Source organism: Stenella coeruleoalba, assembly GCF_951394435.1.
Source record: "Stenella coeruleoalba genome assembly, chromosome: 9".
Taxonomy (NCBI): domain Eukaryota; kingdom Metazoa; phylum Chordata; class Mammalia; order Artiodactyla; family Delphinidae; genus Stenella; species Stenella coeruleoalba.
Genome location: NC_137155.1, coordinates 103979519 through 104002466, shown reverse-complemented (window position 1 = coordinate 104002466; position 22948 = coordinate 103979519). Strand labels below are relative to the sequence as shown.

General features: G+C 62.2%; 1 protein-coding gene across 3 annotated transcripts in view; it reads right to left on the bottom strand.

The window, feature by feature from the left end:
• Positions 1–9202: 9202 nt before the first annotated feature.
• Positions 9203–22948, bottom strand: part of DNAJB6 (DnaJ heat shock protein family (Hsp40) member B6) — a 53812-nt gene continuing 40066 nt past the window's right edge. Inside the window, exons 9-10 of one of the 3 annotated variants that reach the window (XM_079931335.1) lie at positions 13500–13703; positions 9203–9434 (exon numbers count right to left, since the gene is read on the bottom strand). In XM_079931335.1, the coding sequence (XP_079787461.1) occupies positions 9352–9434; positions 13500–13703 (287 nt within the window). In that variant the 3' untranslated portion in view covers positions 9203–9351. Of the gene's footprint in view, positions 9435–11594; positions 13704–22948 lie in introns of those variants that run through there. The other 2 variants (XM_079931336.1, XM_079931334.1) reach the window with 2 other exon arrangements.

Genomic DNA, 22948 nt, shown 5'->3' with positions numbered 1-22948 from the left:
TCTCCAGTAAGGCTATTTTATTCCACCGAGGAGAGGAAACCACTCTGGTCCCCTCCCCCTCCAACTCACTTTAGCCTTATTTTCAACATTATTAAAGGCTAAGGACGACCGATTTACTCTACCATGTGTGCCTGTGTGCACGTGTGTGCAGGTATGCGTGTGTGTGTGTGTGCAGGCGTGTGCAGGTGCATGTGGGAGGGGGCAGAGGTGGGGCTCCTGCCCACAGTCCTGTTTTCCTTTATGGAGTCGCCCTCCTGTGGCCACAGAAAATATTGCGCCATACAAGGCCATCTTGCCACGCGGACCTTTCCCCTTGAAGACCCTGGATAAGGAAAAATTCGCTCCAAACTGCACAGACACACGGGAATCTTCAGAAAATACTTGATGTGGGTTTTTTAAGTTGAGATGCTGAAGTGCTACATCACAGAAACCGCATCCTAAGCTGAATCTCCCAGGGCAGTGCCCACAGGCGATGGATGGATGGATGGATGGATGGATGGATGGACTGATGTACGGATGGGGCAGGGGTGTGACCCAGGCTGTGGCGGCCATGCCCCCAGCTCCCGCCCGGCTCCTCCCAGCATGTCTGAGCCTCAGGCATCCTCCCTGTCTTAGAGGACGCCAACCCCTGCACTGGGGCCACCCTAGCCCGCCAGACCAGGTCCTTAGCTAGATATACGGCGTCTGCAAAGACCCGATTTCCTCACAGTTGCCAGGCTAGGACGTGGACCCCCTTGCCGGGACGTGGGGTCTCCAGGAGTTGGGCGGCGGGGCCGGGCAGTCAGCTGTGGCCATGGGCCACAGGATGCTCGTGGCCTGACTGGCCCTGTGCCCGGGCTGCTCTGCCCGGCGGGCGTCCTCGGTGCTGCCCCACACCCCCGTTCTCCCTCTGGACTCCTCTCCTGTGCACGCGTCCTCCAGGCCTGCTCGGGGCCGCTCGAGGGTGGACGAGACGGTGGGGAGAGGGCACCTCTCACAGCGTCCAGGGATGACGGCCGAGGAGAGGCGGCTGGGGGCAGGACCCGCACCTGGAGCCAGGGGTGAGCTGCCAGGTGACAGGTGGCAACTTCAAGGCTGCCAGGAGACACAGATGGCGCCAGTCCTGAAGCGGCGGCCACTTCCTGCAAGAGCGAGCGGGCACCTGGGAAGTCACCCTGTCGCCCCCCACCCATCCCCAGACCTGGTTCCTGCTGCTTCCGTGGTCCAAGGTCAGGCCTGAGCTCAAAGGATCTGCTCTGACGTTGGGAGGGGCTTTCATGGGGCGAGCCTCCCTGCCCACCATGGGCGGACGTGGTCCTCAGGGCAGGTCCATCGCGGCCCATCGGCAGGGCGCCTGGGCCTAGGCAGGCGGCAGAAGCCAGCCCGGCGCCCTCTCCTCCGGACGGCCGTGTTCAGGCCAGGCCTGCTCTGCTGGACTCAGCGCCCAGCCCAGACTCTTTTGTCCTGGAAGCTGCCCCGACCTGGCTCCTCCAGCCCACTGCTCCCCGCCCTACTCGGCCCAGACCCTCCTTCCCACGAGTTCTCCTCACCGGGACCATCCCCCCGCAGCAGATGCCCCTCCTCGGAGCTCCTCTTGCACTGTCTGAGCCCCCTGCCGGGATGGGGCCTGAGAAGGCAGTACCGGGGGTGACTCCTCCTACCTGTGCACAGTGCATGTGGTCCCATCTGCAGGGCAGGCTGCAGCTCGCACAGTTGTGCCCCCAACAAGCCTGCACACGCCAGACGCATGACTGGTATGCCCTGGATGGATGGTGGGTGGAAGGATGATGGATGGATGACGGATGGATGGATGGAAGGATGATGGATGGAAGGATGAGGGAAGGATGATGGGTGGATAGATGGATGGATGATGGAAGGATGATGGATGGAAGGATGATGGAAGGATGATGGATGGATGGATGGATGGAAGGATGATGGGTGGATGACGGAAGGATGATGGACGGATGGTGGAAGGATGATGGGTGGAAGGATGATGGATGGAAGGATGATGGGTGGATGGATGGATGGATGATGGAAGGATGATGGAAGGATGATGGATGGATGGATGACGGATGAATGATGGAAGGATGATGGAAGGATGGATGGTGGGTGGAAGGATGATGGAAGGATGGATGATGGGGGTGGGTGGGTGGATGGATGATGGGGGGTGGGTGGACCAATCACCATTGGTGGCCTCTCCTCCACGACCAACGGCCGTGGGAATCTGGAAGGAGCTGGTGGCAGAAGCCGGCCCAGGACGGAAGAAGAGCAGCCTTGGGCCCGGCCTCTGCTGGTCACTGGAAGCTAGGCCTGCAATTCCTCCCACCTGGGCTACTCTGGGCCACGGGAGAGGCCGTGTTGTCTTCTCATCCCATCCGTTCAGCCCTGTGAGCTTTTCCCAAAGGATTTTAACATCTCAGGGCCCTGATGACAAATGGACCTCCCTCTCCCAGCACAGCACCCCAGCCCTCTGCCGTCTCTGCGGGGGACCACGGTGCCCTCCTGAGGAACGCAGTCCACAGGCCAGAGCTTCCTGCATCTCGGCCTCAGTCTCTGTCTCTGTCACTCACACACACACACCAGGCCTAGCCCAGCACCCCAGAGTTACTCTGAGTCCTGGGATGACCCTTGGTTAAATGCACACATCCCTCACAATCACCCAGAGCGCCCTGGGACGTGGCTTCAATGGACAAAACACAAGACAGATACCTGAGACTAAAACGAGCAAGTAACTGGCCACCTTGGGTGTCCGAGGAGGGAGTCGGAAAACAAGCATTATTCTGAGAACTGGAAAGTAGGGAAAGGACACCACATTTATCAGGCCTTTTCTGTGCAAACTGCACTTCAGGGTCCCAGAGTGGGGTTGGGAAAATCCGCATTCATAGAATTGCAGCTGAGAGCACAGAGGGAGACCGTGGTGGACACTCAGAGGCAAAAGGAGAGGATGTCAGGCTTTGAAGGGAGGATCTGGACCAGACAGACCGACAGGTGCCATGTACTCTGTCCATTCAAATACACACTGCACGTGACGGAGACTTCTCGTCATACAAGGTAAGAATGCAGAGTTAGGCGACATAACCACAAAGGAGGATGTGGTCTTGAGTGAAGCATGATTTTAAAACATTATAAAAATCATTTTGAAAATGACTGGGAGTTTGGTGGCATTGGGGAATTACTGTTAATTTTCTGAGGTGTGATAATGGTATTGAGGTTGTGCAAAGAATGGTATTTTTGGAGATGCCTATGAAGTATTTAAGAACAAAGTGTTTGATTTACTTTAAAATGGTCTGCAAATCACACCCCCACACACGACTGTCAAATCTAGCTGCTTTTCCGTAGGAACATCTCCCTGCCACCAAGTTAAAACCATAAAAGCCCAATAGAACTCAGGATGCCCAGCTCCCTGGCAACCGGCGCGTGAGGCGCCTGGAACCAAGCACACACCCCCGACACCCTGGCGAAGTTAGTCCTGAGCCCTTTTCACCCTCAAAGCACCCGGGCTGGGTTGATGAGGCCCAGGCCGCCTATCCGGGCGTCGCCCAGTGGGGAGGCCCGGTGGGCAGCATCCCAGGCAGGGCAGGTGGCTCAAGGCCCCCAGGACCGCTCCCGCCCGGAAGGGAATCGTAAAGAGGTGCCGACGCTTCGGGGAGGCTGTGCCCCCAGCCACCCTGAAGGCAGGCGAGCTGGCCCGGCTTTGCACGGAACACCTCTGGCCCTGGCTGAGCGTGACCTGGTGGGTCGGGGCATAGAAACCTCACGTCGGACAGACATCGCTCAGAGCCCACCTCTCCTCTCTCTGTGGACATCAGGGACCATATCTGACATCCTGGAGCCTGTGGTCTCCTTGTAAAAGGACAGGGACACAGCCAGGCACCTGACGACCAGCAGTCCAGAGCACCTGGGTGTCCCATCCCGGGGGGCATTGCAGCGCCAGCCCTGGACCCCGACCTGGGTTCAAGGGAGAACAAGGAAAGAGGCAGCGGCCTGGGGAGTGCCGGCCCAGGGACAGGCAGTGTTTCGGAGGCCTGGCCGGTGGACGGAGGGACTCGTCGCTTCCCGCAGCCCCGCCCTCTCCTGCCAGGATTTCTGCCAGGCCTGCCTTCACTCCAGACCCAGACGCCTGGCCGACACCCACGCACGACGTCGGCTTTCTCAGGAACGGGCAGATTCATCGTCCTGGTCTCCCAGGGCCACCCAGTCACTGTTTAAACGGCTACTTGGCCAGAGACACAATAATTTCTAAGCCACAAAACTGCATTCTGTTTATCCACTAAGAATGAATGCTGTTGATCAAGCAAAACCTATGAAAACCCCAGAGACAGAGGCAAGGAATGCGCTGACGCAGCGGCTGCCAACAGGCCCTGATGAGCCGCGTCCGCCGCCCCGCGTCGGGGAGCCGCAGCGGCGGGGGCAGCGCCAGGCGGGGAGGCACGCGGCGGCGGCGTCTCCTCCAGACCCAGCCCCCGGCACCCGCCAGCCATCCACACCCGTCAACCTGACCCCGCCCCGGGGCTCCGGTCAGAGTTGCTGGACCCGCTTGTCAACGACTCCACGTCTTCCTGGGGAAGAAGTCGGGAATTCGGATGAAACAAACACTGAGCCATTTTCTGACAAATATTCCCGGCGTCGGGCTCAACCTGAGAAGCTGGGCGCCCGCCCGGCAGCAGGGTCCGAGGCAGCGGCCTGGTGCAGGTGCCAAGTCGGACTACCCCTCTGCCCTCACGTGGCCTCTACCAAGAGTGGGTCTCTAGTTGGGCTGGGGGCCTCAGCCCCGGGCGGTAACCATGCCTGGTGAGACCTTAACACCCACCCCAGGGCCTGTCCTGCAGCCACCCAACACTGGGGCGCCTTTGGTGTCCACTCCCATCACCCCCACCCCAGACAGACTCAGCTGAGAGCCAGGTGGATGCGGCAGGTGTGAGGAGGTGCCCAGGTGGCCCAGGCACGGGCAAGAGTGAATGGAAAACCCAGGGGGGCCTCCGAGGGTGGTCAGTGGCAACGGGGCCCGCGAGCTGCAGGGGGCAGGGAGGCAGGCCCAGGAAGGGGCCTGGTGCCACACGTCCACCCAAAGCCGCCTGGCTGCGGGCCCGGGACGCCCTTCCTGCCCGGCCTTGATCAGCAGCTCCAGGTGGGCAGGAAGTCGGGGGCCTGCCGTGGAGGACCGCCCGAAACTGGGAGGCGGCGGCCTGAGGAGCGGAGCGCAGGCAGCGGGCACCGGGCAGGCCCCGAGCCCCAGCGGCAGCGAAGGCTCCGCCGGCTGCGCCCGGTCAGGAGCCCTGTGTCTGGGGCTCCTGCCACGCCTGGGGCTCGCCTGGTACCCGAGACGCGCCACGGGCCCGTCCACCCCTGCTGCCTCCCGACCCCCAGACAACAGAAGAGCCCTGCCACGCACCGTGCGGGGCGGGAGCTGACACAGCACACGCCTCGCCAGAGGATGGGACGTTCCCCGAAGGGTCGGACCCTCTGCTGCTTATACATCAGGACGCAGGCCGGACGCAGCACAGCGGCAGCGACCCAAGTGTCCGCCCCTCCGGGGACCGTGGTCACCCACCACGGAATGTGATTCAGCAGAGAAATCTGACGCCCACGGCAACGTGGACGCTGGGCGAGACACGCCAGTCACAGGAGGACAAACCCCGTGTGACCCCACTCACACGAGGTCCTGGAGCCACCGAACCAGAGACAGGAGGAAGGACGGGGGGCGGGGACAGGAGTCATGTTTCACGGGGACAGTCTGGGAAGATTAGATCAAGCGCTGGAAATGGTGGTGGTGATACTGGTAGAACAGTGCGACTGTGCTGAACGCCCCTGAGCTGTGCGATGACAAATGGTTTAAATGGTCCGTTTCATGTTCTCTGCATTTCACCAGCACTAAAAAACATGGCATCTTAGGCAGCTCACGGCACAGCTGGGGACAGGCGGTAACGGGGCCACGGCAGCCTCCCGTGACTTTGCTCCTCCAAAGGCCGGGAGCCCGGCGCCCCCTCCTCAGCCTCGTCACCCCTTCACTTCTTCAAAATACGCGTACTCAGCAGCCTCCCTGCCAAGCACGGGGCTGGACGCTGGTGGTCGGGGAGGGTCCCCGGGCCAGGCCGCCCCCCTCTCTGCCGTCTCCGCGATAAAGGCAGGGCTGTCGTGGTCTCCAGCTGTCGGCCAAGGCCGGGGCCTCGTGAGGGGGAGGCCAGCGGGTCCCGAGCATCTTCTGCACGCTCCAGGCTTCAACCCAAGCGGGAGCGGCTCCCGGGGGTGGGGGAAGAGTCCCAAGGGACAGCCCCTCTCTGTGTGGGCAAAAGGCCTCTGTGCGGGGGCCGGCAGCCCAGACCTCTGCGTGGGACACGGGCCCCTGCTCTCAACCTGGGGTGACACGTCTGCGGCATCCCCGAAGCTCACAGCAGTCACCCGGCTGAGAACACCGGCCACCTCCCCTGGACAGCCCGCAATCCCGGGGGGGGGCTGTCCCCAGGTCCCGGGCCCGGCCAGCACAGTGGGCTCTGCAGGGGCCCGAGCGAGCCGGGCTCTTCCGTGAGGTGGCAGGGTGCCGAGGGCGGGTGGACCGTCCTTGGGCCGAGGCAGCAGCCGCGGGTAAGGGAGGGCCCCCAGGGGGCAGCGCGATGACAAGAACACACCGCACTCTCCAGAACCCGGTCTCATCTCTGCGCACCAGGCGGGGGAAAGGCCCATCCACCCGCAGGACCAAGTGGGCCTCCACCCGCCCTCCTGGGCAGACGCAGCTCTGCAGCCGCCCTTCCCTCCTGCCCACCTGGAGCCAGGGCCGCCCGCGGAGCTGCCCTGCCCGGCCCCTCCCGACCCCGGGCACCCGCGTCCCGCGGCCGGGCCTCCGTCAGCTCAGCGGTGCCGTCGGCTCTTCCGTCCGCGAGGAGGGGGGCACGCTGCCTCTCGTGCGCACGCGTCATCTCCGGTGTGGTGCTCGAAGCTGCCCGGCTGCTCCGTGCCGGATGGAGGGGGCGGCGTGGCAGGGGCAGAGCCCCAGCCCCAGCGGTCCTCGTCCACTCGGGCCCCAGGCCATCCTCAGGCTCCCAGGACACCTGTGAGGACCAGAGGGCGCGGCAGACAGGGGTGTGCCCGGAGGGGTCCTCCAGGTGGGCAACTGCAGAGCAAACGACCCGAAAGGATGGCCTCTGGGTGTTAGACTCAGATGGTGAAGGAGGGAGGGGCCGGCGCCGGGGGAGGGGCAGTTTCTGGTGCAGAAGCTCCGCGGAAGCAACCAGGGGTGACCAGCACCACCGGCGTGAGCAGAGACGTGACCTGGATTCCGAGCCGGGTGAATCCTGGGTCTCCCTACTGTCAAACGACCTTCAAAATAAAACCTCATTTTGGCAAAAGTGAAAGAAAAAAGAATCAGGCGTGATTATTGATGTCATACGCCCCACTTTTTGAAGGCTCCAAACGGGAGTTTGAAAGAGTTTCCCTGTGAATGTTTCCACAGCATTTTCCTGGTTCAATGCTGCCCCACATCAGATTGGGGACGGGACACGCCATGTCCTATGAAAGTGTATGCATTTCAAATTGATCGTTTCTTCCGTGAGCTTTGCAGCCCTTAACCCTCCTAGCACGGGGGAAGAGGTGGCCCGGCCCCACAAGCCCCGTGCCCACCCCTGGGCTGGTGTGGCTCTGCCCCCTCTCCCCTCTCCTCCGAAGCGGGACCCACCTGTGGGCCTCCCCTCCAGGGGCCTCCCCTCTTCACTCAGGAGCAGCCTGCAGGGCAGGGTTGTGTGAAGACGGTCCCCAGCAGCTTGATGACCGCCGGGGCTCCGCCCCATGGCACGGACACTGTGTCTGTCCTATCCTGGGGGACCGGCCTTGAGGACCTGAAACCTTCCTCGCGTCGGGCCAGCCCTCCCCCTGGGTCCCCACAGCAGGGAAGCTGGGCTGAGAGCAGCTGAACCATGTCAGGGCGTCGTGCGTGGTGGTCGCCACTCGGAGAGGCTCCGAGGTCTAGGAGGGAGCCTCCTTTCACGGTCCCGGGACGCGAACACTGTCCTCGCCCAAGACAGAGTCTGGAGGAATGCCCGGCTCATCTCCGTGCTTCCCATGGTGTCAGCAAGGCCGCTGGTTTCATACATCGTACATTCAGTGGCACCGTCATCTTTAAAACAACATTTCCACCCTACGGTAATGCATCTCAGAATCGACTTTTGCCCCCAGAATATCACTTGATCTCTCATAACTGAAATGACAGAGAAGAACTGCTTTTCTTTTTAATTACTAATAACTGATGTTTATAAACGATGGCAAGTGTCAGTCAATAACGCTTACAGTTTATTTACGTGGGTAGCACTTAAAATCCGTTACGCTTTCATGGTTACATTGTCCACACTAAGCATCCAACACCAGAGTCCGCACCACCTTCCACCACAAGCAGGCACAAGGAGCAAACTGCACAGTCACCCGAGAATCTCACGCGCCACACTCGCTCCCGGCGCCCAAGCCCGCGGCTCGGCCATGAAAGCTATGCCCCCAGTGCCCGGGCTCCCAGCACTGCTGGGTGAAAGCTGCTGGCGTTTGAGAACCCCATCCAAGCTTTTCACGATGCCCTCGGTGCCCGGGGGCAAAGGGAAAGGGGACTCGGGCGGGTGCGGGAGTGAGAGGAGGGGCCCTGACAGCAGGCGGGGAGGGGGCTGGGGGCCTCGATCCTGCGGAGGAGTCGCTGCGGGAAGCTGGGAGACCCCGGCCCAAGGGAAGCGATTCTTCTGAAGGAGCCGGTGCTGGAGCCCGTACCCGGCTCAGCGCCCGTGCTCAGTACCTCACGAGCTGCATGTGGGAGGGGCTCGTCTGCTTCCCCCCAGCCTGAGCCTAACCTAAAAGCCAGAGGTGCTACTACTGAACAGAACTTTGTAGACTCCTGTGTCCCTGCCAACACGACTATGGATCCAAGGGAAGACGGGCTATTCGAGAAGATTAGAAGTCAAACCATAACCGTGAGGGGGCTCCACACCTCGAGCGGCCAGGGCACAGTGAAGGTCTGGCTCCCCCGAAACTGCAGAGAAGGTCACCCGGGGTCAGGAGTCACCTCTACGTCGCCCTGTGCTTGAGTCTAGGTTCATACGCTCAGCGGAGGAGCGAAGGCCGTGTCGCGAGCATGCACGCGCCGTCGGGAGCGCCACGCGGCCAAAGCTGCAAGCATCCCCGCAGGTGCGCACCAGGCAAGCAGGGGTGGCCTCGGCCGCAGAGCTGGAGGAGCAGGGACGGTGCGGCGGCTCCATGCTCCCGCCCCCCGGGCCCTGACCGGTGCGCCCCCAGCGTCCCCAGCGCCGAGCAGGTGTGGTCTCGGGGTGGCGGAGAAGCAGGTACGGCACCTAGCGCGTGTGTGCAGCCCCTCGGCTGGCCGCCCGCTGCTCCACTGCGGCCCGTCTACGGGCGGCCCTTGGTCGACTTCTTCTTCTTCAACTCCTCTCTCTGCTTCTGCTTCTTCCTCTTGCCACCTTCTTTGAATCCTAAGGAAACAGGCGTGTGAAACACTGCAGAGGAGCAGCTGCGGCCCCACCAAGTGGCAAACGTGTCTCTAGATATCCCCCCGGTTAAAACCAACCAACCTCGCGATAAAGTTATGTGTCCTCACTCCTACCTGCTCCGTATCTAAGGCTCAACAAAAACATGGACGGACTTCAAATTTGGCGGATGTAAAGCTCTAACACGATCCAACCAGCATCCCAGCCCCGCGGGCCCGCCCGTCATCTGTCCCCACGACCCAGCCCCAGGTCACCTGGAGACAAGGCAGGGCAGGCTCCGCCTCGGGGGATGGGCCTCCCCGGGGCCCCCTCTGCAGGGAGAAGCCCAGCTGTTACAGGGTCCGGGGCTCAACCAATGCCCCACACCAACCTTTTCCCGTGCTGTGTGCTTGCCCAAAGCCAGGGGAGAAAGAGGCGGGTGTGACCTGCTCACCCTCCTGAGATTTTGTCCAAAGAGCCAGAAGAGCTCCAGGTTATTTCTGCAAACACAGCTCAGGACCTTGCGCTGCGTTAGTCCACACAGATGTGGGCGGAGCGGGATGCTGAATTTGGTAACAAAGGATCGTTCTGAACCGTCAGCCTAGAACCAGGCCAGGGTCACGGCAGGCCTGCGACCTCATGCACGTGGGCCCCTAAGCCTGCTGAGAAGAGCACATGAAAGCATCCTCGAGATTTTAAATTGAGGCAGGTGCCATTTTAGAACACGGTCTCTCTCCAGACGGAACCCAGACCCAGTCTGTTCACAACACGCATGTGTCCACACAGCACCACCCCTGGGTGGCCCGGGCCCGGGGTCAGTTAGGTGGGCACCGACAGCCGACCGGGACCTGATCACGATGCCCGCTGTGGGGCGGGGGGGAAGCTGAGGACACACATATGCCTCCAACAGAACGAGGCTGCCGGGGCCTCCCGGCCTCATCACCGACTCAAACGCTCTGGGAATCCGCTCGCAGACGGTGGAGGCTGGCGCGGCCCCCAGGGCTCTGCGGCCTGTGTCCTGCCTGCTCTCCCAGCAGCACAGCCATCCGGGTCACGTGCTGTACGGAAGTGGCCCTGACACGGGGGTCGTGGCAGGGGCCCTGGAGGTCCTCACGCCCAGCGTCCTCCTGCCTGACTCAGCTACCTGCACAATAAGCCAAAAGGAAGGAAAAGAGACACCTGCTAACCCACCGCGAGCACACGGCAGCCCCGTCCCTGTGACCAGGCTGCTCCGGCCAGAAGTCGCTCCTCTCAGCTGTCCCTTTCACACTCGACCACGACGACCGACCGAGGGGGCCACGGGGGCGCCGGGACCCTCTCCTGCCTCATACTCAGGCCCCGGCCCCGTCTCCACTCATGAACCTCCTAAGCCAGAAGGGGCCCACGGGCACACACCGGGCAGAGCTGGGAAGTTAAAGGATCAATCACTTTGAATAATTTTTCCTTTTTCACAGTTGCACATTCTCGATAGACCTCCAGCGTGTGTGGAATCCATAAATGAAAAACACTAATCCTTTATCCACATCTCGCCGTCTAATTTACGGGCTCCGAGAGGCGTGCGATGCGTCCTCTGAAATAAAGCCGGGGCGGTCACCCCGTCTCACAGCAGGTTAACAACACAGTGAATGCCGGCAAGAAGGCACCGTCGGGCTGAACACAGAACTCCCCCCGCAGACGGGCCAAGGCTCCCCCAGCCGCACCCGGACCCTGAACCACACGGGCCGCACTGTCAACACGGGAGATGCTCCCAGGAGCAACGAAGCCCACGTTCTGCGGCCTGAGCGCGTCACAAGCGAGAGCTCGTTTTTAGCCTAAAATCCTCAGAACCCGCCAGGCCACTGCCCACCCCGCCAGCCCCGGGGGCACCTAGCCCGGCGATTGCTCACATGGCGGAAGCACCAACTGGGGGCACCGGACACTGTGTAGGGAACCAAGCCCTTCACCACACGCTGCTAAGAAAGCTGCCCGCAATGGGAAAGCCTGGCAGGCAGTGGCCGCGGGAGCCTCCAGCCCACGCGGAGAGCGCCCGCTGGAGGGGCAGGCGTGGCGGGGCAGGACGGGGGCCCATCACTCTGCTCCCTGGAGGCCCTGACCCACCGGGCACCTAGCTTTGCCCTGTTACCCCAGCAGCCTTTCCACTGTCCCAGTTTTGGAGTCTTCCTCCGGAGCAGCTCTATCGTCTCTCGATAAGAAGTCAAACGAGCTCACTCCAGTCATGTAAAAAGCGTATCTTTAATTCTTTGGTGATGCACTCTGACACTCTTTGGAAGGCCTCGTAGCTTGATGTGAAAGAAGGAGACAAACCACACACAAGAAAGAGGTGCGCTCCGCAGCGCCCAGCCCCTGCCGCGAGCCCCGGCCGCCCGACATCGCTGTGCAACACGGGCAGGGAGCGCTCGGCAAACGCACAAGACCACTGCTCGCCCTCGTGTGAGCATGTGCGGGGTTCGTAAGTCAACAGTTTCCCCACCTGGAGACGACACCTGGGAGGGGCCTGATGGTAAAAACTGACAGAGCACAAGACTTCACAGAGAAGAATTCTTTTCTGCTGATTCCCCAGCAGTGGCTACTCTCCTTCCGTCCACAGCCCTGGTCTCTGGCGCTGAGAGGCAGCACGGGCCTCACTGTGACCCCAGGTCCACTTCCCGTTCAGGAAGCCAGCTAGGTGTCTCAGCAAGGCTCCTCCGGGCAGGCCTGAGCCCACGCGCCTCACTCCTGGGAACTGGGATGTTCGCGCCCAGTTTAGACACCCAGGTTTATGGTGACCTTCCAACCAAAGGGACAGCCCGTGAAGTCCCTGTTCAAATCGTATTTGTTCAGGGAAACTGCATCTACAACCCTGCCCCTCGCCAAGTCCAGCCAACAAGCGGCCAGGACCAGGAGGTGAAGATAAATCTGGGGAGAACAGCCACACGCCCATTCGAGGCAGAACAAGTTTCTCTGAATCCACACGGCCCTCCCAGTCACCTCTATTTTTCTTTCAGTTACCCAGGAAGAGGCTAACGTTCCCAAATGGCCCATCTGCCTCGGGTGGCACTGCTCCCTGGCAGCCGGTGGCCAGGTCCGCGCAGTCCCGCGGGGCTCTGCACCCTGGCTCAGAACCCAGGACACCCGCCTTCCAGTGGGGGGATGGGACAACTCCCCTGTCCTCCTCAAGACACACACACACACCCTGCTCCACATGAAAAGGGCTAGAAGGGGACTGAAGGGACAGAGCTCCCAACAGAAAGTTCTGGGAGAAGAAAGGGATAGACCTCATCCTTCCAGTTCCCTGTGCAGACGATGCTTTCTTGTCCTAGGTTCACAGAACTAACCTCACGACGTACACAGAGACGTCACCCTGAAACGAGGGACCAAGGAAGGATCCACCTCTTCCTCCACGTAACCTGCGGTGGTCAACCTGGCGACTTCCAGTGCTGAGAGCCAAGACGGGCACAAACGCTTCAAACTGACGAGTAATTCAAACTAGATTTACATCGGCCTTTAGACTCAGCCGGGGTCAGCCTGCATGCACAGCCATGCCGTCAGAAGTAATCCAGAACTTTCTACAGGGAACACACTTCAAAGACCCATCTGGGCTAAGAAATTACAGGTCAAGAAGCTGGAAGAGGGCAGAGCAGGGTCTGGAGAAAGGGGGTCACGAAGCCTCACTGCATCCAGAGGTGGGAAACCTCCCCTGGGGTAAGGGTGGGTCAGCACCCATCCTCCTGACCACAGGACCCCTGGGGGCGGGTGTCAGGTTCTGCCTGTAACTCAACAGCAAGGCAGGGAGGCATGGCTGCAGCCGCAGGGCCCCCAGGAGAGGCTGGGCGGGCCGCTCTGCGGGATCAGACTCCCAGTATGAAGTTGGAAGTTACACAAAGCGGCTCAGCTGCTGCCCACAACACACTGCATGCCGTGGTGGGAGACCGGCACCCCGCTTTAATGTGGGCTCCACGCGGCCTCCCCCCACCCGCCTGCCCGTCCGTCAGGCCAGGACGCAACACAGGTGCCATCTCGGTCCTCGGGGGCCCCGGGAAGGCCGGGAGGCAGCCCCGCGGGGAGGCTCCGCGGCGGACACCCCGTGCACACCTGCGGGGAACGCGGCCGGGGGCTCCCAGCTGCTGCCGGCCCGGTGGTCCTCGCCCTCACCCGGGGGGTGGGGCGCGTGTTTGGGCACAGAGGCCGGCCGCTGGGACTTCAGAGGGCGGGCACTGGTGCTGGCGGGCTGGCCGGGCAGCGCGTGCTGGCCTCGTCGCCGGCACTCCTCTGCGAAGGCGTCCTCGTCGGCCACACCTGAAAGCACAGGACGGAGACGGGCATGAGCCGCACAGCGGGAGGTCCTGGTGCCTCAACCGGATCTTCCCAGAGAGAACAGAGGAAACCAAAGGAGCGTGGAAATCCAGCGACAGCGGCAGCTCCCCACCCGGCCCCCAGGGGGTCGGCAGCGAATCCTGAAAGCACACTCGACCTTCAGGAGGGAGGAGGACGGGGCCCCCATGACAAATTTCACCCTCAGAATCGGCACAAGGGTGTCACCCCGGAGGAGTGGGCTCCGGGCCAGCCATTGGTCTCTCTCTCAGGCAGCTGTGATGCCAGGACCTGCACAGCCCTGCGGCCACCCTGCTTCCCGCCCGCTCGTGCCACAGGGCGGCTGTGAGCTCTGGGCCGGGGACCCGCACGCACGGTCCCCTTCACCAGACACACAGCCAAGAACATTGCTCATTGGTCTCCACATCGTGTTTCTCTCGGTCTTTCCAAAAACAGAAGTTTTGCACATTAGGTGGAAACTAGCAATAAAATTTAAAACGAATGATAATAGTTACCGAATAACTTCAAATTTCATTCTCTGGGGGGTTTCTGACCAGTAGTCACACGGCGGGTTGGCAGGGCTTAAGGGAAAGGCTGTCAGAAACCTGGTAACAATGCAGGCAGGACACAACCCGTCTGATGGGAGCAGTGACACCAGACAGTAGCCTTCCTGTGCCTCAACAACCCTGCTCCCTGGAGGGTGGGTAGGCCCGTCACCCAAACGACGGCGTCCAGGGCGCACACCGCTGAGCCCCAAGCAGGTGACAGCCAGTGTGACCCGAGGTGCTCGCCCACTCGAGCTCTTCCCCAGGCAGACCCTCCCTGCATCGCTGCCGGGGCCCCCCCGCCCCCCAAACCCCGCCAACGCGGAGGACGACAGGCCTGCAGAGATGCTCCCTGTAACGAAGACCTGCTCTCTCATGGGGGGTGCGCGATTACAATCATTTCCGCACCATTTACACGACCCTGAGCACCAAGTTCAGTTCTGGGTACAGGCGTGGGGCCTCCCCTCCCTCTCCACCAGACACCTGAGCTCAAGTACTGGCCCCGACCCGCTCTCACCACACCCGAGCTCACCCCTCCCCCGCACACCGCACCTGAGCTCACAGCACCCCGCTCACCGCACCCGAGCTCACTGCACCCCCGCTCACCGCACCCGAGCTCACTGCACCCCCGCTCAGCACACCCCGCTCACTGCACCCGCGCTCACCGCACCCGAGCTCACCGCACCCGAACTCACCACACACCCGCTCACGGCATCCGAGCTCACCACACCCACGCTCGCACCGGAGCTCACAGCACCCCCACTCAGCACACGCCGCTCACCGCACCCGAACTCACCGCACAGCCGCTCACCGCATCCGAGCTCACCACACCCACGCTCACACCCGAGCTCACTGCACCCCCGCTCACCACACCCGAGCTCACCGCACCCCGCTCACCGCACCCGAGCTCACCGCACCCCCGCCCACCGCATCCGAGCTCACCACACCCGGCTCACCGCACCCGAGCTCACAGCACCCCCACTCAGCACACCCCGCTCACCGCACCCGAACTCACCGCATCCGAGCTCACCACACCCACGCTCGCACCGGAGCTCACAGCACCCCGCTCACCGCACCCGAGCTCACCCCTCCCCCGCACACCGCACCCGAGCTCACCGCATCCGAGCTCACCGCATCCGAGCTCACTGCACCCCCGCTCAGCACACCCCGCTCACCGCACCCGCGCTCACCGCACACCCGCTCACGGCACCCGAGCTCACCACACCCACGCTCGCACCCGAGCTCACAGCACCCCCGCTCAGCACACCTCGCTCACCACACCCACGCTCACCGCACTCCCTCTCACCACATCAGCTCACCCCACCCCCAGTCACCCACGCCAGCCCCCCCCACCCCGCGCTCACAGCGCCCGCGCTCCGCAGAGGATACCTCCTCTGACACCGCAAAGAAGTATGGTGACCCCGGGCGTGCATTTTAAGGCTCTCCTCGCCCTGCAGGGCCTCCGACATTCCCAGTACTGCTCCTCGGCAGGGTGCCCCGGGCTCGTCGTCTTTCCCAACAGCACATCCCCTCCCTCCAAGAGACGTGCGCGAGCCGCTTGTGCGGCCAGCGCTCGGAGAGAGCACCTGTCGGTCGGCGCACGTGGCCTTGACCACCGTCACACCAGATGCCACCCCTAGCAGTCCCCTGGGGACCTATGGCCACCGTCACGGCGGCTTCTCAGAGTCAAACGGACCGCTGAGCTGAGGAAGCAGGCCCCGGGCGCGGCCGTCACATCTGCTCCCCGTCCCTCGAGCAGGGGCGCCCCTGTGCCCGCCGAGGGGGGTCATCAAGCACCGACTGGACGCAGGCTTTACTCGAGAGCAGAGCGCTCCCAGAACACGCCTGTCTGAAGGAGGAACGTGTGCGAGCGAGGGTCCCAGGGCAGGGCCAGGGCTGGGGGCACTCAGGGCCATTCCACCCCCCGGGGGCTCTGCGGGGTCCAGACACAGGTATGACTCCCCCATCCACGAAGCCCTCCCAGGGGAGGGGGCCCCACGGAGCCGCGGCTAACAGAACACCACCACGGCGACTTGATCTCAGAATCCGCACTGGACGCGGCAGGTGGGGCAGCATGGGCAGCCCCAGCATGGCCGCAGGGTCTTGCAGGCTCGCGGCCCCTGCGTCAGGGTCAGGGAGCTCGGCACCCAGCAGCCCAGCCACAGGCTCAGCGTGTCTCCACCTGGGGAGGCCTCCAGGGTGAGCAGCCGGCCCCTCCCCGGCTCCAGGCGCAACCAGGCAACCACGCCCGGTGGCTCTGATGAGACCTTAAGGATGACACGTTGCCCACGGGTGTAGCCTGAGCATCCCAGGTGCTGGACCACACACATCAGCGTGTTCACTCTGAGTGGCTGCGTGACTGCGACGGGCCTAGACGTGGTAGGGGTGGGCATCCCAGGAGGTAAGGGCACCCCGGGGGCCGGCCCGCCGCTATGTTACTCACCTCAGGTCAGTTCAAACCCACAGGGTCCCTGTCGGCCGCTCAGAAGAGGTGGTGCTCCCCCTGCCCCATTCCGCCCAGGGAAACCCCACCTGCAGGACCGCACGGCCGTGGGCACAGACGACACTTACCTGCCAGGCGGGCGCAGGAGGCCCGGTGAACGGACAGCGCCGGCTGCGTCCCGCGCAGGGCACGGCCACCTGCCCTGCTCCCTGACGGTCTTCAGCGGCGCCAGCGCACAGGCCGGCTGGCTCCCGTAGGACCCGCATCCGCCCAGCGTGCCCCCTCAGCCGTGCTGTCACCCCGGGGCCCCGGCTGCACACACCAGCCCGTCCCCAGGCCCCCGCCACCCCAGCTCTCAGGGCCGCTGGGCACGCTCCGTGTCTGCCGTCTGGTCAGAGGACGAAACGGTCACTAAGACGTTCCTCCTGGCGTTCCGGAACAACTCCCAGTGCACAGCACAGTACACACTCCAGGCCTTCAGGGTCTGGTGACCTCCCCGAAGACTGGGACCCGCTGTGGGTGAAGGTGAGGACACTCTCGGGTCCTGGGGACCCCCTCCCCCGGCAGCCGCCCCGGGCAAATACCGGCGCCCTCCCACTTCCGGCCTCACCTCTGTGAAGCCCCCTCCCTGAGGGCCCAGCCGCACCGTCTCTGGACCAGGGATTGTCCAGGGATGGATGCAGGGCCCACAGCTGAGAGCCGGACTCTCGGGCTCAGGCTCCGAGGCGAGCCCTTCAGAAGCTGCGATGGACACACAGCTGGGTGCCTGCCTCACTGTCGCACGAGCCGGCCCTGGTGGACGCCGTCACCTACACCGTCGCCTCTGTGGCCCAGGCCCGCCCTCCCACATCACGAGCCCCAGAGGCCCTGGGTCTGGAGCAGGGTGGTCAAGCCACAGACCCCACAAGGCCCCCATGAAGCTCCTCCACTTCTCAAGTGCCGGGAAAAGGGTTTGGGGAGAAGGAAGGTGGCTGTTGGAAGCGTATCTGAGCGTCTCCGCTGCACACCTTCTGGAAGGAATCCCTCGTGTTCACTCAAGCGCTCATTCTGAACCCACTGCACTACACACAGAATACCAGCAGGCACTGACAGACGGACAGAAGGGGCGGTCACCACACCCACAAGCGCAACCAGCTGCGGGCGACACGGGACCCCCTGGTCCGAGAAGACGGCCCGCTGCTGCTGCCGCTCTGAATAAGGCCATCAGCACGGCCACCTCCTGCCACGTCACGTGTTCACGACGGTGCCTGCCCTGCAGGGACGTGGCCTCACTGCACACAGCGGGGGTGAGCGGACCCGTGCGGCCCGCTGTGTCCCACGGCTCCTGAGCAGGAGACGAGAAGCCGAGGGGCACAGGAGGCTCGGCAGACGTGCAGCGGGCGAAGGAGAGCGGGCAGCCCTGGAGGGCAGGGAAGGAGGCCGTCCTGCCCCGACCCAGCGCCGTTGTCCCCGGGCCCAGCTGACGTCTCAGAACCGACACAGGCCTCTACCGCGTCTCCCCGCGCCGCAGCCCGGCTCGCCCCAGGAGCTGCCCTAGCTGCTCCAGGACGCAGATGGCAGAGGTCTGGAAACGGCCCCCAGCGGCTGTCGTGTGCACCCCGAAGCCGGGCACCGGAGACGCCCCCGGGCCTGTTCAAGGGCAGAGGTGGCTCTGCCTTCAGGGCAGACGGGGCCAGGGACGCCAGTGCCCGGCCCAGCACCTGGGTGGAGGGGGAGCCCCTCCCCCGGACGGCAGGCGTCTCAAGGGGACGTGAGAGGCCCCGGGAAAAGCAGCGCCGGAGCTCCAGAGGCAGACGCCGACGCCTGGGTGAGGGCTCCACAGAGGCCTTGCTGGCGGCCTCTCCCGCATCCGCTCTGACGGCTCCAGTGCGTCCCAGTCTGTTCCAGGGCTTCCCCGTCGTGCCGCCTGGGGCTCCTCGTTCTCACAGCGTCCCTCACGCCCCGAGTCCTCCCACAAGACCCGCCCCAGCTCCAAGGGCTTCGTCCGTCCCCTGAGTCGGGGAGGCCCAGGGGGCTGGACCACGTGACCCGTGACAGGGGACTAACCAGGCCTCTCCCTGAAGGCAGAGCAGAGCCCGGGATCTCCCTCCCCTGCAGGTGTGGGCGTGGGGAGGACTGAGCCGGACTGTGCCACGCTCTGCCCTCAGACCCCCTTCCTCCCCAGCCCCCAGCAAGGCACCCTTGGCTATGGGACATAACCGCTGAAGCAGCAGAGACACCTCGGGCCTCGAGGGTGTGGCAGGGAGGCCGGGCCTCGGGCAAGGGGGTCCTGGATGCGGAGATCCGTCCTCTGAGGCCCAGCCGCCCTGGCTAAGCACGTGGGGCCCTGATTTCAGACGGCAGGAGGGAGGGACTCACGCCACTGGCCCAGCTCCATTCCAGGTTCAGAGGATGGGCTGTGAGTCCAGCTGCGTGAGGAGACACCGCTGCCCCAAGCCCCGTCGCCAAAACAACTCCTGAGCCTGTGGTTCCCGAAGCGGAGAGGAAGGTTCCCAGATGGTGGACGCTGCCCGGGAGGCCCACAGAGGCTCTCCTCAGCGAGACACTCTTCCCTAAAGACAGGATCCCTCTGACACCCAGACGACAGCCCAGGTGCCTCCACCACCCGCCCAAGAAAACGCCTGCAGCCAGCGCTCCTCCACTTTAAAGAAGGAGCCTCGGGCTCTGCGATGCTCAGCTGCTGAACTCAGCATCGGCGGCAACCACTTTCAGGGAGGGGCAGGGGTGGTCTTAGCACTCACAGGACCCCTCGTGCCTCCAGACCGCCCCCCGGCCCCATGTGGATGGTGGAGTGGGCGTCCCAGGGTTGGCTCTTCTCTGAACAAAAACCTTCTCCAAAAGAAGGGCGCTGCCCACCAAGGGTCATGGGACACAAAATGCCGCCACACGGCAGACGCTTTGAGTCCGTCAGAGGAGGTGACAGCGACGTCCAGCACCTGCTAAGGACAGGAGGACGCGCCCCCCCTCATGAGAAGAGAAGGCCCCCACGCAGGCCACCCACACCCGCCGTCAAAGATCCACGTGGGGCCTCTTGGTACAACCTAAACTTCCAAGAGCTGACGCCAAGAAGAGACGACCGCCACTCCCATCCCATCCCCCCACTCCCAACATCACGCTTGCTGAAAGCCAACCACATTCTGGGCTTCTTCCTACAGCCTCTTCCAAAATTTCCATACGTTTCTGTTAACTGCTGAAAGAGTCCTCTTCTACGGAAAATTCACTAATTGTTTCAGCAATTTACTACATAAAGGCGAAACACATGACTTGAAGAAAAATAAGTAAGTCACATCCACTCTTACAACCCAAACAGAATTTACTGTTTTGGCATAATTTCTGCTAACTTTTTCCTCTGCAGAAATTAGTTATTAACGCACATGAATTTAACTAAAGTTTACGTGGGATACAATTCAAGCATCCTTTTCATTTGGGAAACAGAAAACATCCTGCCTTGTAGCACCAAGTTAGATAAAATTTCAAAACAAAGCGCAACCCACCCGTGCCCCTGTGGCAAAGCTCCCTGAAGTCACCGAGGAACTATGCAGGGGTGTTCCAGCCGCCGTCCCTCGGGCACAACCACCAACCCACGTGCTCCGCTTCTTCCCCCAAATGGAGCCCCAACGCGCAGCAGGAATCTGGCTGATAACAGGCAAATGAGAGCAAACTTCCTCATATAAAAACAGAGCCGCTTGTTTCCAAATACGTACAATCCAGCAGGCGCGGCTGTGGCTGCTGTTTCCTTTCTCTGAGGGGTCGGGGCAGGGGTTAATCCCATACTCCTTCCCATCATGCATACCACTGACACCAATGTAGATGACTCAGACATCCAAAAATGCATCACTGGCCCAAGAGAGGATTCGAATATTTAGGGCCTGATAAGGGCCTGACCCACGTGACGCTGCCTCGCTCTCAGGGACTCAGCGCTGGACACACGCAAACAGAAAACCATGACACAACAAGGCGGAGGACGCGGAGACAAAAGCAGGGGCAGAGACGAGGAAGAGCAGGCGCGCTCCCAGGATGGGGAAGAAAGCCAGGCACAGAGGCTCGCGGGGAGGCCTCGGGAGGCGGCACAGACCACGATGTGACGCGGATGCGGCAGGGCAGGCGTCAAGGATGGGACAGGACGCAGGAAGAGCGGGCGCACAGCCACGTCGCCAGCACCTCGCAGGCGATTCTAAGCAGGGAGCGACTTAATTCTCGCTGCCAGACTGCGGGCAGGCGACACGGTGGCGACGCGTCAGACAGACCATCAGACGGACCGAGAAGGCGGTCACGCGAAGGGGGGCCCAGTCAGGAGGGGCCCAGGCTCTGGCAGGAGGTGGGCGGTGGTGCTGGCTGCGGCTGTGCGGACACGGCAGGATCACAGACCGAGGGTAAAGGTCAAGGAGACAACAGCAGGAACTCTCCTGTCCGAGCCCCTCTGAACTTAAGTCCTGCACAGAATCCACAGCAAGGGTCGAAAGCTCCCGTCAGGGGCTGGTGGGGTTGGCCTCCCCCCAGCACCACGGCTGCGAGCGTCCTTCATGGTAACGTCACAGAGGGTGGAGCCCCTTGACCTGCTCTGAGGCATCCGCCAGCCCCGCATGCGCCCGCCTCTCCCTTCACTCGTTTAACGTCTGTGGAGACAGCTGCGGGGCAGGCAGTTCAGCAACCTGCTCCTCGGATGGGGAGTTCCTGAGGCATCACAGCACCCCGGGATGGAGGGCGTGGCCGGCCGGGCTCGGGCGGATGGGGCCCCACACTCACCCGGAAAGTAGGGGTGTCACAGCTCTGGCCAACAGCGCCTGGAGCTCGGATCTCACCACCACACACCCCCGGGGGTTGTACGCTTCGAGAACAATCACGACATGGAAACCCACCCAGGGAGGCAGAAGCAGAGCCAGCCTCTGCCCCCGGCCTCCCGACCCCGGCACGTCACTCTGCCCAGGAGCCGCCGAGCCCCCGGCACAAGGGGAAGCAGCAGAGGGAGAAGGAACCCAGCAGGCCGCGCTCGCAGAGCCCCAGGCCCACACTCCTCCGGCAGAGACCACCGTCTCTGGGGCCACGTGCCCGCTTGGCTGAAAAAGGCCCCGAGAGCAGCAGGGTAAGGATCAGGACCTACGGAGAGGAAGCAGGGGCGAGGGCTGTGTGCTGTCGGGGGCACTCCTACCACCCGCTCCGTAAAGGACAAAGTAATGCTCTGATGCCCTGAGCACCCGCGGGACACAGGCCCGCCCTGAGGCGCGAGCCACCAGGCTTTCCTGCTCAGTCCTCACCTCAGGCTGCAGGGACTGGACCGTGCGGCTGAAGCACGACTTCCATCAAGATGACCGAAGGGGCTTCCCTGGTAGCTCAGTGGTTAGGAATCCGCCTGCCGATGCAGGGGACACGGGTTCGAGCCCTGGTCTGGGAAGATCCCACATGCCGCAGAGCAACTAAGCCCGCGCGCCACAACTACCGAAGCCCAGCGCCTAGGGCCCGTACTTGGCAGCGAGAGAAGCCGCCGCAATGAGGAGCCCGTGCACCGCAACGGAGACCCAACGCAGCCAAAAATTAAAAAATGACCGAAGGCTGTCGTAATAAACAATAACTGAAATAAATCATCAAAAAGAATAAACATTCTAATTTTGGTAGGGTCTTGTATTCACAAAATCTTATTTTCCTAAAGACACAGTTTAATCCACATAAAAATCTCGAGTGATTCTAGCTTCTTCTCGATACTGACATCCGTTAAAGACTTACTAAAAAACCGTATTACGTAGACTAAGCGGCCATGTGCCATGAACTCGCAGTTGTTTCATCAAAGCACTCCACCAGCGGACACCACATGACAAAGTGCAACCCGGGCCGAAAAGAAGACCCAAAGGACAAGAGAACACAAGTCCTGAACAGTTGTGTGTTGAATGAGATATAGTAGGTATTAACACTGGCAAGAAATCTGGGAGAAAGTTGGGTGTTTTTAACACATACAAACGTTCCAAGTAAATTAAAGAAGCAAACAGACATACAAGTGAAAGTACATAAAAAAATATGAAAATTTTTGGGCTTCCCTGGTGGCGCAGTGGTTGAGAGTCCGCCTGCCGATGCAGGGGACACGGGTTCGTGCCCCGGTCCGGGAAGATCCCACATGCCGCGGAGCAGCTGGGCCCGTGAGCCATGGCCGCTGAGCCTGCGCGTCCGGAGCCTGTGCTCCGCAACGGGAGAGGCCACAACAGTGAGAGGCCCAAGTACCACAAAAAAATTTAAAACAATTTAAAAATGAA